Source organism: Hyperoodon ampullatus (genome assembly GCF_949752795.1).
Source record: "Hyperoodon ampullatus genome assembly, chromosome: 19".
Taxonomy (NCBI): domain Eukaryota; kingdom Metazoa; phylum Chordata; class Mammalia; order Artiodactyla; family Ziphiidae; genus Hyperoodon; species Hyperoodon ampullatus.
Window position 1 is genome coordinate 28,315,050 of NC_136932.1, and position 18,368 is coordinate 28,333,417.

At 43.3% G+C, this 18,368-nt stretch overlaps 1 protein-coding gene across 1 annotated transcript in view; it reads right to left on the reverse strand.

Annotated features, from left to right (window-relative positions):
• The window catches only part of LOC307067907 (E3 ubiquitin ligase RNF157-like), a gene marked incomplete at both ends in the record, with an annotated part of 72,708 nt that overhangs the window by 21,672 nt on the left and 32,668 nt on the right, over positions 1-18,368 (reverse strand). The window contains 1 exon segment of the mRNA XM_079725534.1: positions 5,487-5,575. Within this exon segment, the coding sequence (XP_079581660.1) occupies positions 5,487-5,575 (89 nt within the window).

Consider the following 18,368-nt stretch of genomic DNA (forward strand, 5'->3'; position numbering starts at 1 on the left):
AAGTTTTTAATTTTAATCAAAGTTACTAATCACATAGTTTAAATAGTTTCCACAAGTCTTGTGACAAAAAAAACAGCAGGTCTCTTTCTTTCCCTTTTCCTCTTCTTTAGAGGAAACTGCCTTTACCTCTGTAGCTGACCATTTTGGCATTTATCTGCATGTTAATTTTTCAGTTTTAGGCATTATCTATTGACTTCCTACTATGGAAATGAGACTTTCTCTTTCCTCACTCTGCTCCATATAGGGACACCCCTTCCACCATGTGATACATCATGATTTTGTTAGCTCAGTAATCATCGTCTATATGACTGTGAGTCCATTAACATTATTCACAGCTCCGCCACAGAGTAATCTCTAATTATTTTTCCTTTCCTGCATAAGTTTTCCTTAGAGTCTGTGCTCATTTTGCTTTTTTTTCAGTTGCTTAGTCTTTTATGCACTAGTCACTAATTCAAATTCAAACTCTTTGGCTGTCTACATCTCGACGTTCAGATGTAACAGGTATTCTGTGCACCTTGCCTTTTTGAGCAGGACACTTATGCAGCCTTCTGACCTGCTCCATCCGGTCCCTGATCCCTCTGTACCTGCACATGGCTGTCACCCTGGAATCTCCCTGCCCCACCTCCCTGTGTGTCCCTTTTGCCTCTCTCCCGGAGAATCGCATGCATCCTGCACCTCCTGGCTTCCTCCTTCTTGAGTTACGCTTTCATTTTGCTGCAGCACAACTTCCAGTAGCTTCCTGAAAAGGGGTGTGTTGGAGGGATAAACTTTTTGAGAGATTTTATTATACAATCACACTTCATTGAAAGTCTGGCTGAGGGAATTCCCTGGTGGTCCACTGGTTAGGTCTCCGTGCTTTCACTGCTGAGGATGCGGGTTCCATCCTTGGTTGGGGAACTAAGATCCTGCAAGCCATGAGGCCAAAAAAAAATGTCTGGCTGAGTAAAGAATTCTGGATGATAAATAATTTTTTTTTTTTTTGCGGTACACGGGCCTCTCACTGTTGTGGCCTCTCCCGCTGTGGAGCACAGGCTCTGGATGCGCAGGCTCAGTGGCCATGGCTCACAGGCCCAGATGCACCGCAGCATGTGGGATCTTCCTGGACCGGGGCACGAACCCACATCCCCTGCATCAGCAGGCAGTCTCTCAACCACTGCACCACTAGGGAAGCCCTATAAATACTTAAAAAAAGTCATTTCAGAGCATTTCTGCATTATCTTTTAGCTCCCAGGGTCGCTTTCATCATCGATTGGGCTGGGCACTCGGTGGACCTTTGTAGAAACTCTTAAATTATGTACGTCATCGGTGATTCCTTCCTTCTATATTCTCCATTCTCTCTTTATAGAACCATTAGTTGGCTGTTGGACCTTCTAAACGGACCTTATATTCTTCGTATCTTTCCTCTTCTGTTTTCCATATCTTTGCCTTTATGCTCCACTTCCTAGAACATTTCAACTTTTCTTCCGATATTCTATTGATTTTTTCATTTCTACGTTTTTAAGCTCTGAGAGCCTTGTTTGCTAAAAGATTTGTGTCACTGTGTCCGTGAAATAAGAAGGCAGTATCGGGCTTCCCTGGTGGCGCAGTGGTTGAGAGTCCGCCTGCCAATGCAGGGGACGCGGGTTCGTGCCCCGTCCGGGAGGATCCCGCGTGCTGCGGAGCGGCTGGGCCCGTGAGCCATGGCCGCTGAGCTTGCGCGTCCGGAGCCTGTGCGCCGCAATGGGAGAGGCCACAGCAGTGAGAGTCCCGTGTACCGCAAAAAAAAAAAAAAAAAAGATGAAGGCAGTATCTTCTCTATGTCTCTGAGGCTACAAATCAAGGTTTCCTCTTCCTGCATAGTTTTTATTTCCACTTTTTTCCCGTTGGCTTGTTTTACAATTGTCTTTCATATGATAGGCGTTCCTTATACATCTGAGAACCTTTGGTTGTCTGCTCACACTAAGACATTTAAACCCCCTAGTTGTGGTCCATGGGGACTTCCCTGGGGGTCCAGCCAGTACAACTCCACGATTCCACTACAGGGTATATGGATTCAATCCCTGGTCAAGGAACTAAGATCCCTCATGGCACACGGCCAAAAAAAATAAAATCCTGATTGGAACTGAGTGCATGGTGGGGCTTGGGGATGCTAGGCTTCCCTGGGGACTCACCTGGGTCTGGCGAGGGACCTCCAAAACCAGTCTCTTTGGTCTTCCCACCTGGGGGAGTCTGATTGTCCAAAGAACAGTTTTCCTCTCTTCTAACAATGGCCTGGCTGCTGGCATTCTGGGTTTAGAGTTGGGGTTGGGGGGCAGGCTGGAGGGCTCAGCATCCAACGTTTCTGAATTCACCTAACCCCCTGATTTCAGTACTGAGTCCAGCCCTTAGCTGTGCCTCGGTCCCCCAAGTGCAGAGATTCTTTGTTTGAACTTTTCCAGTGAGCATCGTCTGCTAGCCTTTTGCCAAGGTGTGGGAGGGCAGTTCTGGCTGTGTAGTCTAAAGGAGGGGGGATCTGAATACCTCTCAAGCAGACTTTCCACTACCTCCACTACTTTAAGCCCCCCCACTCCCAAGATGTCCAGAAGTACCTGGAACTGCCAATTCCTGAGCCTTCTGGGGGAAACCACAGTACAAACTAGTGATTCTCAGCTTTTCCTTCTGTTTGCTCAGGATCCTGATTTCTCAGGTTGAGTAAGTTATTTAACATTCACCACCTTTTTCCAGCCTCTAAATTTTTTTAATTAATTAATTTATTTATTTTTCACTGCATTGGGTCTTCGTTGCTGCGTGTAGGCTCTCTAGTTGCGGTGAGCGGGGGCTACTCTTCATCGCGGTGCATGGGCTTCTCATTGCGGTGGCTTCTCTTGTGGCGGAGCATGGGCTCTAGGCGCATGGACTTCAGTAGCTGTGGCTCGAAGGCTGTAGAGCGCCGGCTCAGTAGTTGTAAGGCACGGGCTTAGATGTTCCGTGGCATGTGGGATCCTCCAGGATCAGGGCTCGAATCCGTGTCTCCTGCATTGGCAGGCGGATTCTTAACCACTGCACCACCAGGAAACCCCCAGCCTCTAAAATTTGTTGCCGTTGCTCCTTTCCCACTCTCCCAATTTTTGTGGATTTGTGCTGTTTAAAAATACTCATTATTGTTTAGTGGGGTTTGGAGAGAAAGCAAAGGTACATGTTCAATCCTGCATCTTTACCTGGAAATCTGAGAATCAGAATTTACTTTAGTCCCATCTCAGAAAAAGCAAAATCAAAACTCACCCTTCATCTTAACATTTATTGTTTTTTGTTTGTTTGTTTGTTTTTTCTTTTTGCTGTACGCGGGCCCCTCACTGTTGCGGCCTCTCCCGTTACAGAGCACAGGCTCCAGACGCACAGGCTCAGAGGCCATGGCTCACGGTCCCAGGCACTCCGCAGCATGTGGGACCTTCCCAGACCGGGGCACGAACCCGTGTCCCCTACACTGGCAGGCGGACTCACAACCACTGCACCACCAGGGCAGCCCTTAACATTTATTTATCACCAGGTGCTTTCCCTTTCATTATCCCCTTCAATTTTGACAACAGCCATGAAAGGTAAGTTTGGTTCACTATTTTACTGGTGAGAACCAGAAGCTCAGAGCAGTTGCCTCATTTTATTCTAGAGCTGCAGCCAGGCTGCCACGTCCGAGGCCAGGACCTCAAGGGGGCTCAGACCCTTGAATCCATCTCCATCAAATATGCGAGCAGACCATATGTGATGAGAGAAACAAGTGGCTGGAGCAGCTGACAGCTGGCAGGATCCCAAGGCCTCAGTAGCCTCCATCTATCCTGCTGTGGCAGGAACTCCCCAGTGGAGGGGGGACGCATGGCTGCAGACTCTTCTGCAGCAAAAGAGTTTCCCCTTGGCTGTGCCATCCCCAGTGTTGACCCCGGGGGTGCGAGTGGCTGGGGAGGCAGTTGAAAACCTCAGGGACAAATAAAATATTAAAAAACTGAGACAAAACAGATTAGTGGCTGCTTAGGCTGGGAAGAGGAGTTTCGGGGGGAAATGGGGGATGATTAATAATGAGTATCGGGTAATAATAAGTATCAGGTTTCTTTTGGAGGTGATGAAAATGTTCTAAAATTAGATAGTAGTGATGGTTGCACAACTCTGTGAATAACTAAAAATCACTGAATCGGGGGACCTCCCTGGTGGCACAGCGTATAAGAGTCCCTGATCCCAATTCAGGGGACCCGGGTTTGATCCCCACTCAGAGAAGTAGATTCCACATGCATGCCGCAACTAAGACTTCACATGCCGCAATTAAGAGTTTGCATGCCACAACTAAGGAGCCTGCCTGCTGCAACTAAGACCTGGTGCAACCAAATAAAAAAATAAATACTTAAAAAAATCACTGAATTGTACACTTTAAATGAATGAACTGTATGGTATATGAACTATATCTCAATGAAGTGGTTATATTTTTTTCCTAAAAATTTATTTTTTAAGATTTTTTTTGATGTGGACCATTTTTAAAGTCTTTATTGAATTTGTTACCATATTGCTTCTGTTTTATGTTTTGGTTTTTTGACCTCGAGGAATGTGGGATCTTAGCTCCCCGAGCAGAGATCGAACCCACACCCCCTGCATTGGAAGGTGAAGTCTTAACCACTGGACCGCCAGGGAAATCCCGAAGTGGTTATATTTTAAAAAGATGATCAGAGAGAAATAAACTCCCTGATCTATACAAGCATAACATGGTCTCTGAGTCATCTTCCTTTGTCAATTGAGAAAAATGTGGGACCTCTGGTTTGCCCTAACCAAATCTGTCTCCCCAGGGAACCAGTGAGTCTTAGTAGACAGACTTGCTATCTAGAGAGCAGCATCTGTTTAAAAATCGCATTATCTCTGGGACTTCCCTGGTGGTCCAGGGTTAGAACTCTGTGCTTCCACTGCAGGGGGCCCGGGTTCAATCCCCAGTCAGGGAACTAAGATCTCACAAGCCTCGCCATGCAGTCAAAAAAAAAAAAAAAAGAAAAAAAAATCGTTCTATCTCAGGGACAGCACAAAGAAGGCAAATGTTGATGATAATTAGTGCTGACAGTGGTGATTAAACAACAAACCCAGTGCACCAGAGGAAGGGAACATGAGATTAAGAATAAATTAAAAAGGAAATATAGGCAATAAAATAAGGATTTCCTGCACCAAGTTCAAACATCCCATCTTCACACAGGCTTGTCGAGGTATCTGCAGAATTCACTTTCTCCTCCAACTGTTCTTTTTCTGGAAGGTTCACCATACCGCGGTAATCATGACAGCTTCCAGGAGAGTGAAAGTTCTTCCCAAACACTGACTATCAGAGAAAGTTCTGAACAATATAGGTGCGGAGACCCCTCATGCAAGCAGCCCACGGCCCGGAGGCCTAGAGGCTGGGCTCCGGGTCTGGCAGAAAATGTTCTGTGGGTCCCCTGGGGAGTTGGCTGCCCCTTCACGAAGAAGGGCCCCTGGAACCTGGCCCCCGCCGGCTGGGAACTTGAACTTACTTGACGAGTCTTAGTGTATCCTTTCGGATGTTGATCAGGCTTCTCAGAGTCTTCACTGGTTCTTGGGGAGGAGGGGCAGCGTAAGGAAACTGTGTCGGAAACAAAGTGGGAGAAGACTGTGTTTAGAAAGACGGATAACCATAGTAAGTGGACCTGCTCGAGGTCACAGCTAGTGGGAGAGCTGGGATCCGACTTGGTGTCCAAAGTGCTACATTTATCTGCTTTTCCCAGTAGATGAAGCTTATGTGAGTCAGCATTTAAAATGTGGACACCTAATAAAAACTCCCACTGAAGTTCCAAATACCAAGGGACACACAGTGGCCGAGTTAATCACAAAAGGCTTTTCCACCTGACCTTACACAATGGGGAGCCGGACCTGCAAGGATTTTCCTTCAGTGAAGCCACATGGTGTCTGAAGAATTTAGGAACTGCAAACACAAGAGAACCCCATCATGTGTACAGAGTGGAGGCCTGCAAACAGTGAAGAACAAATTTCCTCTGCAGTTGATCATATAAAGCAGAGTTAAAAAAAAAAAAAAATGAGCCGAAGAGCTCTTTTGGGGTCGTCAAAGGTTTGTGGTTGTCCATCATTTACCTTATGCTTTCACTCTCTTTCCCTGTTTAAACATGTGGGTTTGGAGTAGTGAGTTGATGACAATGAGGAGATAACAAAGGGGACACAGTAAAACATTTCATTGGGAACTGCTTTGAGAAGATTAAGAGTGATTTAAAATGTTCCTGCTATTCTTCTAATGTCATTTGGGCAGTAAACATTTTTTACATGTGATTCCCAGAAGACCCACTAGTATTTGGAGCTTTGTAAAACCGTGGTCCTCCTAGCTCTGAAGAGTCTACCCCCTCATGCTGGTCTCAGAAAACAGGACATCCACATGAAACTCTGTGTCTTCACAGATTTTTGCTGTTTTACTTGGGAAGCATAATTGAACCTATGGTATGTTTGATTTTGTGTATTCAGTGTGATCCCTGATACTTCATGTGTATGAATGTGACCCTTAAGAAAATACATTTAATCCAAACTGTCAGCTGTGCATTCAGATGATTGCTTTGTGGGTATTGTCTAGCAACATTTTGTTTTTTCATTGACACCTTAGACATATATTCTCTTTTTTTTTTTTTGGCCATGTGGAGCATCTTGCATTATCTTAGTTCCCCGACGAGGGATTGAACCCGGGCCCTCTGCAGTGCAAGTGTGGAGTCCTAACCACTGGACTGCCAGGGAATTCTCACCTTAAACATATATTCTTTTAAAATATATGATAGGTGGTTTTTCTGATTACAAAGCAATACACGTTCAAGCAGAAAACTTGAAAAACACAAAAAAGTACAAAATCAGCCATAATTTCACCACTCAGTAATACCAAAGTTAACTTTTGCAGAATGTGTCTTTTTGAATACGCATCCATCCACCCACCCACCTCCTCCCTCCCTCCCCCCCCTTTATTTCTCTGCACTGTTTCAAACTGTACCTTCTATTTTATTGTCTCTCTTTCACTTAGAAAGATGTGGCAAATGTTTTAAAGCCTATAATTTGACAATATAACTACACACATTAGAGACTGGGGCCTACTTTAATCAATTCTACATTATTCAATGTTTTCAGTTCGTTTTACTTTTTTTTCCTGATATAAATGTCGTGGTGAATGCTTTGTCCCTACATTTCTGCATGCCCCTTTGATTATTTCCTTAAGACATTCCTAGAAGTGGAATTACTGGATCAAAGAGTAAGCATATTTTTAAGACTTTTAAAACTATTTTGCCAAATTGTTCTCCGGAAAGCTGATTCCAACTTTGCTCTCCTGCTTGCAGCGTATCAGGAGGCTTTTATACAGGAAAGCTGAAATCCTAGTTCAGATCCCATCTGTGGCCTATTTCTCCACACACACCCCAGCCCCTTTGCTGGGCTGTCACACTAAAGGAATTTTAAACAATTTTTAAATAAGCTTAAGCAAAAAGTAATTAGGCAGGAAAACCCAACACAAATGCTTGTCTATTCTAAAGCCAAAATAAATGACTTTGGGATTAAAATTTTTTTCTGGAGTAGCGAATTTAATCATATTCATTTGCTTAACTCCTACCTGAGTGCAAAAAAAAATAGAAGCTTTCCCTTCACTCTTTGCCCTTTCCCCTCTATATCCTCCCCACCCCCGCAAAAAGATAAAGAAAAATAAAAGGAAGGTGGGGGGAGTTAATGTTCTTCCCCTTGCATTTAGAATATTACATTTGATGATAACTGGAATGGAACACAAATTATTCACTGCTCAGGAAAAGGCATCGTGGGATCAATTGTTTACATATATAAACTATTCTTATAGTATAATAAATCCACACTTACATTTTTAGCTCTTTACCCTCTGCCTCGCCAAAAGAAAACCATTTAAAATCTGTTTAGGAGAAACTAATCCTGTTTGTAGGCTCTTACCTACCAAAGCTTCAGCCTTAGTGGCCGTTCATGTACCCAACCAGAGTCTACCGGCAACACTCAGTGCTGGGTGTAAAGAGAGACTTAAAGTGGAAAAGATAAGGTCCTGCTCTTTCAGGAAGCAGCCTTATAAGGAAGATGATACAGTTACACAAATAACTGTGACACTAAACAGAAATGCCACAGAAAGGGCAACGATACAGGAAGTGATCGCTTCTGGCTGAGGTAATCTGGAAGGCTTCATGGAGGAGGTGGTATTTGATCTGGGATCTTGAAGGATAAAGGTAATTTGTAAATTCAGAGATGACAGGGAAGACAGACGAAACAGCAGGAACAGAGGCAAACTAAGGAAAATATTCTGCTCTTAGAGTCACCTCCCCTACCTCTGAAGGCCAGGTTAGCCCACCGTGACACTAAGCTTCTTTGTGATCTTCGCTTTTAAAACGATCATTTATTGAGCACTTACTAGGTGCCAGGCACTATGCTAAGCTCTTTACATACATTATCTTAGTTATCCTTGGAACAATCCTGTGAGGGAGAGATGGTTGTTCCCTTTTTGCCGATAAGGACATTGACATAGCAACAGGTTCAGTAACACCTTCCAAAGTTCCACAAGTTTTAAGGAGAAGAGTTGAGGTTTGAACACATTCTACCTCCATCTTTCTCTAAGATGCTCCTGGATACAGCTGCTTAACCTAGAGATGACGAAGGGATTGAAGTACCCGCTATTAAAAGCTATCTGAAAACACTAACCTATGTCTTTGTTCATTCTTTTTTCTTAGAAAGGCGCTGATGAACTTTTTTGTTTGCCTACAGTACCTCTTTAACACACGTACCATTACTGTATTATATTTAGGCAAAAAAAGTATCTTAGTTCAATTCATGGCCAGAGATTTCACTCCTATGCTAACAGATATGTGTGACATGAAAGCAAAGTAACATCTTCTTGGGACCGAAGGAGATGAAGGTCAGGATGGACACCGGTCCAAGCATTGCCCTGAAGGAGCCACTCACCGGTCATTCACTGTGCTCAGAACAGCATCAATAACCGTTTCTCAGTTCACATCCACAGTTTCCACTTGCTTTCTTATGACCTTGGAACCGTAATTTTCTCAGCCCCAGTTGTACCTCATTAGGGAGTGAGTGATGAAAAGAAAGATCAGACAGAATTTATTTTTCTCAGATGCAAGCGCCCTGGCACAACTAGGTCAGTAAACGGGAAGAAGTGGCCTTTTCTGTCTTGCACACAACATGCCACCAGGCGCACAGATGGAGGAGGACCCACAGGCCTTCTGCAAGTCGTATCCTCACTTCTTGCCTCAAGCTCAGTATGGGCTTAGGAGACGTCTTCCTGTCTCTCAGACAACATCCTGGAGTAAATAAACTCTCAGCACCTTATGAAGGACCTTAAAAACAGCTTCCAGGATTCTCTTTCACTTTTCATAATGAAGACAGGCTTATAAAGACTAGTGTGCAAAGAATGAAATCGGGCCTGCTCAGGGACTTGTGGCCCAAACCTGCCGGGTCAGTAATGTGTTGACAGAGAATTAAGGCTCAGGTCCCTCTACTCTATTCATCTAAGCAGAAATGCTGCCAGAAGAAAGCCCTCTTAATGGGGTAAAATTTGGGTAACTGTTGTAACGACAGCTTGCCAACGCCCATCCATGAAAAAAGAGAACATAGGGAAACGTTTACTGAGTACTTACTATAGGCCGGGCATCATGCTGGGTTCTTTAGATTTTTTTTTTCATTTTACTTTATTTAATTTATAAAATATACATAACATGAAATGTATCACCTTAACCATTTTTAAGCACACAGTCCAGTGGCAGCAAATGCATTCACATGTCCTGTGCTGTCATCACTCCCATGGAGTTCTGGTTTAGATACATTCTTACTTAATATTCTAAACACTAATAGATATGTGGGCCATGCCCACCAGACTGTAAGCTCTTGGAGGAGAGTCTGAAGAGAAATATGTTGGTTGACTGGATAAATGAAGAATATCAGTTTTAACACCCCCATTTTGCAGATAAAGAAACTGAGACTCAAAAGATTCATGTAATTATTCAAGGTCTCAGGGCTAATGAGTAGGAGAACCAGGATTTGAATCCAAAAGCCACACCGTTTGTCCTGCAGCTGCCTTGGCTACAGCAGGGCAAGGCTACATGTTCTGATCCCAGGAGTGTTCCAGGTACCTGAGTTGAGTGTGCAGAGAGTCTGAACGTTAATGATCACTGCAAAAGGTACCGAATTCTGTTCAGGTTCTAGAGGCTGGTCAAAACTCTCTGGATTACACCCTTATGCTTAGGCAGCAGTACATACAAAAGCATACCTAATGCCACACTCCTTTTAAATTTTAACAGGAGTATCTAAGGTCTTCTCACAGGAAAGTTTTCTTGGAGCACTGCATGACAAATTCCTTTTGTCTGTAAGAGCTAACAGCACCTGTAGAAGACACAAAGGTATATTCAGGGTGTGACGTCAGACAACACTGCCAGCAGAAGAAGGGGAGATGTTCATCGCTGTTTACCTTCTGCCCAAGATGCTCCAATATGTGTTACTGATAGATATTCCTAAAGCACGGTGGTTTCTCCTCTAAATTATTTTCAAAGAAAAAAGACATCTACCAATTCATTCAACACGTTCACTATGCCCTGAGCACTATGCTAGCCTGGATTCGGGGATGGACCAGGCACGCCTCTCTTAGTTCCACCTGTAAGGGGCCCACAACAGAGCGTGCATCTGGCGCCCTGCACTCAGGTACCAGCAGCGCACTCCCCCCCAACCACCGCCGCCCCGCCCCCGCCCAGGACCGGCCTGCTTGTGTCCACGCCAAAATAAGCCTAAATCTCAGAATAATTTAAATCCCAAACACCTCAAGCCTAGGATGGGAGTATAGTACCCACTCGGCCAGAGGAACTCTCTCAATCGGCCCCAGGGGGTTGGCGATCAAGGCTCATATGAATACAGAGCAAGCGCCTCTTTGACCATTTATCCTGGTGCTCATCAGGTTCCTTGTTCGTTTTCCTTACACCAGCAATGCGCCACTTGGCGGCCAAATGTGGAACTGCCGGTTTAGATAGACCGGATATCGGTATGGGTGTGTGTGTGTGTGTGTGTGTGTTTGTGTGGAGGGGTACACATACGTATATATTCATATAGACACATATATGTATGTGTATATCAACTATGTATCCTAGATTTTCTAACCATTCTAATTTCAAGTATTTTGTTAAACTACCCCCATGTCTGCACTCACATTTTTGCTGTAGAAAATATGGTCCCAGTGCATACGAGATTAAAGGACCTTACTTCAATTGTAAATTATTGGGTAATTCCCAGTAGTCTGTAAAAGGGACTATAATCCATTCATAAAAATAAATAATTAATTTCAACAAAAAGTTTTTTTAAGGTACATAATTTGCTAACATTTGCTATTAAATTCAGGCCTGATCATATACACACATTGCATCCTGGATTTGGCCACTGGGAACTCCCTCAGTTGGCTCCTGTGTCCTTTTGACTGGCCCCATCACTTTTCTGAGCACTTCCTCCTTACTTTCTGGCACCACAAGATATTCCAAGTTCATGCTGTGTTTTTCTGTCCCCTCCCTGGAACTGATCATGTCTCCAAGGATCCCTGGTTCCTTTTTAGAGACGTCTACCTCAGACCATCATGTATACACTAATCTTTTACCAATGAACACTTGTTCTGCTTCCAGTTTTCAATATTACAAACAATGATGCAATAAACATTCCCTGAAAGGAAATTTAATAGGAAAAAGGAGGGGGGGTGATGTAAAAGAAAAACAAATGAATATGACCTAATGCAGTCTTTACTTAAGAAGAAAGAAGCCCCAAATGCCAAAAATCTGCCTCTGAAGAGAAAGGAAATTATTTTTAGGCAATTTATGACTAAAAGAGAAAAGTACTCATTTTACACATAGACATGTAATATTTGTGTCAGAGAAATAAATAATAGTTAATATGGAAATCAACATCTGGGATCATATGAATAGCTCATTTACAGCACTCATTTACATAAGCTCTTGCTTTTATAGCTTTTATGGGTTTTATATTTAAAATTCAGTTCCTTTTGGATTTGATGCCTGGTTATTTTCTCAGCTTTCTCTACTTCCCCTCTTCTCAGCTATGTAGTGCGTCCAAGACTTACCAGTGGATATATTTAGACTTGTAATACTTTATAACCGTTTCTTAGATCCACATCAGGGAGAACAGTTTACCCTGGTTGAATGATGTGAAATGAATACAAATTTGCCTATTTAACCAGCTGTAGCCCTGGGGCAGACTGTATTGTGCCTGCTGTCCACCAAAATATCAATGAGCTATATTTACAGCAGTAAAACCCCTTTTCACTAATTTTCCATCCAATCCTCATGGGAGTCAATCACCCATGTAGAAAGACTGGTGACCACAAAGCTGACAAGATGTGAAAAGACATTTTTTTTCACTCAAATCAAAGATGTGAGGGAGATACCATGAGGGCGTCACATGATGACCTTAACTCAAAGATGCTCTGTGTCCAGGTTTGGTAACCAAAGGAATCCATCCAAGATGGCAGTCTATTTATAGTCTGTAAACTCCTCCGCTGGGTCCCCTGGCAGGGTGTACATGGGACCAATGTCCTGGCTATATGACATCACCTCTAAGGTTGATCTTTCCAATATATTTAGACCCTACTATGAGTGTGCCCACTTAACCAGTTCTCTTTGATAACAAGAGCATGAAAGATCCACTGCAGAGAAAAGCACCCATCACAAAATCGCCCTGGTCTCTGTTGACAACCATCACAGACCCATTTTCTCCCTCTACTTATGGTTTGGGTCTTGACTCATATTGTTCAGGAGTACTCGGACCGGGCAACAGGTTGCGTACACTCGGACATCAAATGCACCTCCAGGGCTGTGTGCGCTGCTTTGATGACAAGTGAAACCTACTCAACTTCCGGTTCCCCTGATTGAAAGCCCCTCCCATTGGGATAAAACACTACCCAATCATCCTGTGCTTCTACAATAAAAGTATCTTTCTGAAGATTCTTTTAGATACAGAGGGTTCTGCCTAACACCAGCTAATTTTAAGGAGAGTTAAAAGGGAAAAAAGTGCGTTTAGTAAAGCAGACACTGTCATCTTTTCCCTCCAGCAAGTTCGTAAATAATTACTAAGGGTCAGAGAAACGACTCCTTTCAGACCAGCACCCCATTCTAGATGCCTGACTTCCAGAATTCATCTGGTCAGGAGACTGGTAACCCAGCTCACAAATAAGAATCCAGTTTTAAGTAAGAGATTTTGAGATGCTTAATACTGTAGGTAAAGAATATGCCCAAAGCACCAGTATCAGCCAAAACAGGTATTTTAAAATACACAACAATAAAGCAGAAACTAACACACCATTGTAAAGCAATTATACTCCAATAAACATGTTAAAAACTTAAAAAAATTGAAAAAATAAAATACACAACATATACATTTTTTCCAAAGAAGCATATGAATGTTCTAACGCCACCAAGTATTAGTTTTCCAGTTATTTTATTTAACAGAGGTGTTTTTAGTAGGCCAGTTATTAAGAAGAGCAAGTGGACCGAAGCCTTCCCCAGTCTATATTTTAAAAACTAAAAACTGTAAGCTGGTCTTCAAGTTGAAAAACTCCAAGCTGCCCACCTGTGCCCCTCCTGAAATATACTGACCCTAAAACGATCTCTGTAAGAGCCAAGATCAATTACAAGATTTTCAAGTCTCCATCTCTCATATTTCTGGAAGGAAATATGCTCTGAGGGACTTCCCTGGTGGTCCAGTGGTAAAGAATCCACATTACAATGCAGGGGACGGGGGTTCGATCCCTGGTCAGGGAACTAAGATCCCATATGCCATGGAGCAACTAAGCCCATGCATCACAACTACTGAGCTCACGCGCCTCAACTAGAGCCCACGTGCCGCAAACTACAGAGCCCACGTGCTCTGGAACCCATGCACCACAACTAATGAAGGGAAAAACCCACATGTCACAACTAGAGAGAAGCCCACGTGCCAGAATGAAGAGCCCGCATGCCTCAACGAAGATCCCGTGTACAGCAGCTGAGACCCAAAGCAGCCAAAAATAAATAAAATAAATAAATAATAAATAAATCTTAAAAAAATATGCTCTGAAGTCTGCTATGTTAGGAACCTCAGCTTCAGAAAAAGAATAGTATGAAATACAGAAACAGTTAAGTTTATAAGCCAATCAAATACAGAATTCTAAGCCCAGGTAAGGTCAGTTTCTTTGGCTAAGCTACCTATTTTCCGATACAGCCCTAGGCCCAGGAAGAAGGCCATTAGTAATTCAAATACCCTAATGAGATTTTATTTTGCTTAGCTCATCATGAGATATGGAAACCCCATATAATTGGAACAAAATAGCGTAAAATAAAAACCTATATGTTATACAGCAGAAACTAACACACCATTGTATTTTTTTTTTTTGCGGTATGCAGGCCTCTCACTGTTGTGGCCTCTCCCTTTGTGGAGCACAGGCTTCGGATTCGCCGGCTCAGTGGCCATGGCTCACGGGTCCAGCTGCTCCGCCGCATGTGTGATCTTCCTGGACCGGGGCACGAACCCGTGTCCCCTGCATCAGCAGGCGGACTCTCAACCACTGTGCCACCAGGGAAGCCCTAACACACCATTGTTAAGCAATTATACTCCAATAAAGATGTAAAAAAAAGACCCAACACAGTCAAAAAATAAATATATAAAAAGAAAATAAAAATAAAAAAATTACTGCTGTTTATAAACCAAAAAAAAAAACCCTATAGCATATGTATGATAGTTTTAGTTTCTAAATTGTTAATATTAAGCTCTGAAGGGACTTCCCTGGTGGTCCAGTGGTTAAGAGCCTGCCTTCCAATTCAAGGGACGGGGGTTCGATCCCTGGTCAGGGAACTAGGATTCCACATGCTGTGGGGCAACTAAGCCAGCACACCACAACTCCAGACCCAATGTGCCACAACTAGAGCGAAGCCCACATGCCTCAATGAAAGAGTCCGCATGCCGCAACTAAGACCCAACGCAGCCAAAAATAAATAAATAAATATTTAATTTTTAAAACAATCTGTAATTTGCAGCTAATTTAACAAGGTACCAATCTGTTTCACTTTGCCCTGCTAAGCTTCCAAAAGTCTTGAGAGCTCTGATTATTCTTCACTCACTCCTTAATAGCAGTGCGTAGGACTGGTCAAGAATTCGCCTGCCTGTACGGGGGACACAGGTTGGAGCCCTGGTCTGGGAAGATCCCACATGTCAGGGAGCAGCTAAGCCTGTGCGTCACAACTACTGAGCCTGCACTCTTGAACCCGCGAGCCACAACTACTGAGCCCGCACACCACAACTGTTGAAGCCTGCGTGCCTAGAGCCTGTGCTCTGCAACAAGAGAGGCCACTGGAATGAGAAGCCCGTGCACCACAATGAAGAGTGGGCCCCGCTCGCCACAACTAGAGGAAGCCCATGTGTGGCAACAAAGACCCAACGCAGCCAAAAATAAATTTAAAAAATAGCAGTGAGTAGCCAAGGTTATATAAACCAACTGAACTAATTTCTTAGGCTCACATATTAAATATATATTAAATATATTAAAGTCTAAGCTCACTTAAAGTCTGTCTGTTATGAAATCTAGAGCTAGAAGTATAACTCTGATGTTCTAGATGGTGAATCTCAGAAACAAAATACAAATATTTACAATATATCATGCACAGAGTCCAATCCCAAGGTTGATTCACGTCACTGGCTTCTCTCTCATCCTGTGTTCCATCCTCATCCCTTTCTTGACCTCCTACCTGACATCTCTGTGTCCCTCCACCAGTCACCTATCACCTCTCAGTCCATCCTCGTAAATCTTCACTCCTTTAACCACATCCTTCAACACCTCCAATTTTCCTATTCTCAGCAAACACTTCTCTATGGCTCTTCCTCTTTTTACTGATTTCCTGCATGCTATTAAGACCCTGGGCTTCTGATCATCTTTCCAGGCTTGTCAGAAGTGATTCCAGTTCATCAAGAAAAAAACAGGTGTCCTAGCCTTAACCATAAGCTTTCTGAGACTAAAAAGAGCCAAGTTCCAAGTTTAAACGTAGTGCAAAACAAAGACGGCACAACAGATAATAATTTCCCAAGGAGCAATACATGGTCATATCTCCTAACACAGTCTTGCTCCTGGGTTTATAATGCTCAGTCTGGCCAATTCAAAGATTCTTTAAGCACTACTTAATAATCCACCAAGAAAGCACAGCCCCAGGATTAAGTGGGAAGTGAAAAGTTCAGCAAGAGGATTTAGTGACTGGCTTCTAAACAAATAAATTATGGAAAAGGAAAGATTCGTAGTGGGTAAACCTGACAGACACCACCTTCACTAAGTGATCAAGGTTGCCATCACTGGGAGTATGTCATGAACTGTTATGTGCCTCTGATATGATGTAATAAGGGCACTTAACCTCTGTGGTATTCTTTCCGCAAATCCATAACCCTAGTCTAATCACAAGAAAACATCAGAAAACCCAAATTGACGGGAGTTCTACAAAATATCTAACTAGTACATCTCAAAACTGTCACGGTCATGAAAAATAAGGAAAAACTGAAACTGTTAAAGATTGGAAGAAATGAAGGAGACATGACAACCAAAGGTAACCGGGATGAAAAAAAGACATTAGTGGAAACACCAGTGTAGTCCTAATAAAATCTGTAGCTTTGAAAAATAGTAATGTACCTATGCTAACTTTTAGTTTGGATAAATGCTCCATGGTTGTGTAAGACGTTAACATCAGAGATAGCTGGGTGGAGGGAATATGGGAATTCCCTACTACCTTTGCAATTCTTCTGTTAAGTGTTAAAAAAAAAAAGTTCAGCAAGAGAAGTGCTGAGAGGAAATGAAGAGCAAAGGATCCCAAAGTGGAAGGTGTAGGTCTTGGCCCTTGTATTAGTGGTTGTGCAATTTTACACAAATTGCTGTACCCTACTAAGTCTCTATTTCCTCACCAGTAAAATGTGCTTGATAATATCTACCTTATAATTTGTGAGATTAAAGGTTGTATTAGGGACTTCCCTGGTGGCACAGTGGTTAAGAATCTGCCTGCACGGGGACACGGGTTCAAGCCCTGGTCCGGGAAGATCCCACATGCCATGGAGCAACTAAGTCCACAAGCAACAACCTCTGAACCCTCCCGGCACAACTACTGAAGCCCGTAGGCCTAGAGCCCATGCCCCATACCAAAGAGAAGCCACCGCAGTGAGAAGCCCGCACACCGCAATGAAGAGTAGCCCCTGCTCGCCACAACTAGAGAAAGCCCGCACTGCAACGAAGACCCAATGCAGACAATAAATAAATAAAAATAAAGGTTGTATTAGTCCAGTCAGGAAAACAAACCACTCCAGGTATTTTAACAGAGAATTTAATCGAACTGGTTAAACAGGCACCAGAGAACCAAAACACAAAAAGGAGACACTGAGCTGACACAGCGTCACCTCAGGAAGTGGCTACAACCCCTGGGGCTGAGGGAATCAAGGGGAGAGGTGGGGGCTATCAGCCTAGAGGCACCCTGGGGGTGGGACTCTGGTCTCTGGGTACCACTCTTTCTCTTCCTCCAGCCCTGCAGACCCTCTGGCGCCCTCCATTGGCAGAGCCTGGAAGTGGAGAAACCTGGTCGAAGAGTCCCTGCCCCAGAATTACCCAGCCCAGGTTAGAGGGTGTTTGGGGCTGGGAGACAACAGCTGAACTGTTAACTGTGAAACAACTTTGTAGACTGTAAATGTTACCCACTAGTACTTATTATTTTCATTACTTCTACTAAGTGCCTCAGATAACTCTCCCTCATTTTTTTTTGCCACCCGACGCACCTTGCGGGGATCTTAGTTCCCCGACCAGGGGGTCGAACCCATGCCCCCTGCAGTGGAAGCACGGAGTCTTAACCACTGGACCCCAAGGGAAGTCCTCTCCCCTTCTTTCTTTTAAAAATATTTAACAGTATGGATTAACAGAGGATATGCACCTTTGGTGTTAAAAGCATTTAAATTTTTAATAAATGGAAAATATGGGACTACATTCTATTCTATAATTAGAGCAACCTTTACCGCAAAGCTCGCTTTGTCAGAGCTGTTTTCTAAAGGTAAAGCATATGTCTGACTCATTTCTGTAATAGTCAGGGCTACTATTTTAGTTGAGTGAAATATGTGTGTTGCTCAGGGATGCTATTTACATGTAACCAGGCTATTTGACCCAGAAGTCTTTGACTTTTAAAGACTTTTGTAAAAACACTTTCATTACAATTTAAGGTCATTATGCATCTCTTTAAAAGCTGAAAAAATTTAACCAAATTTTTCTTTGAAATGCAACTCCAATACATATAGTTTCCCATAAGCTGGGGCGGACCCTGACAACAGGAAACAGAGGTGAG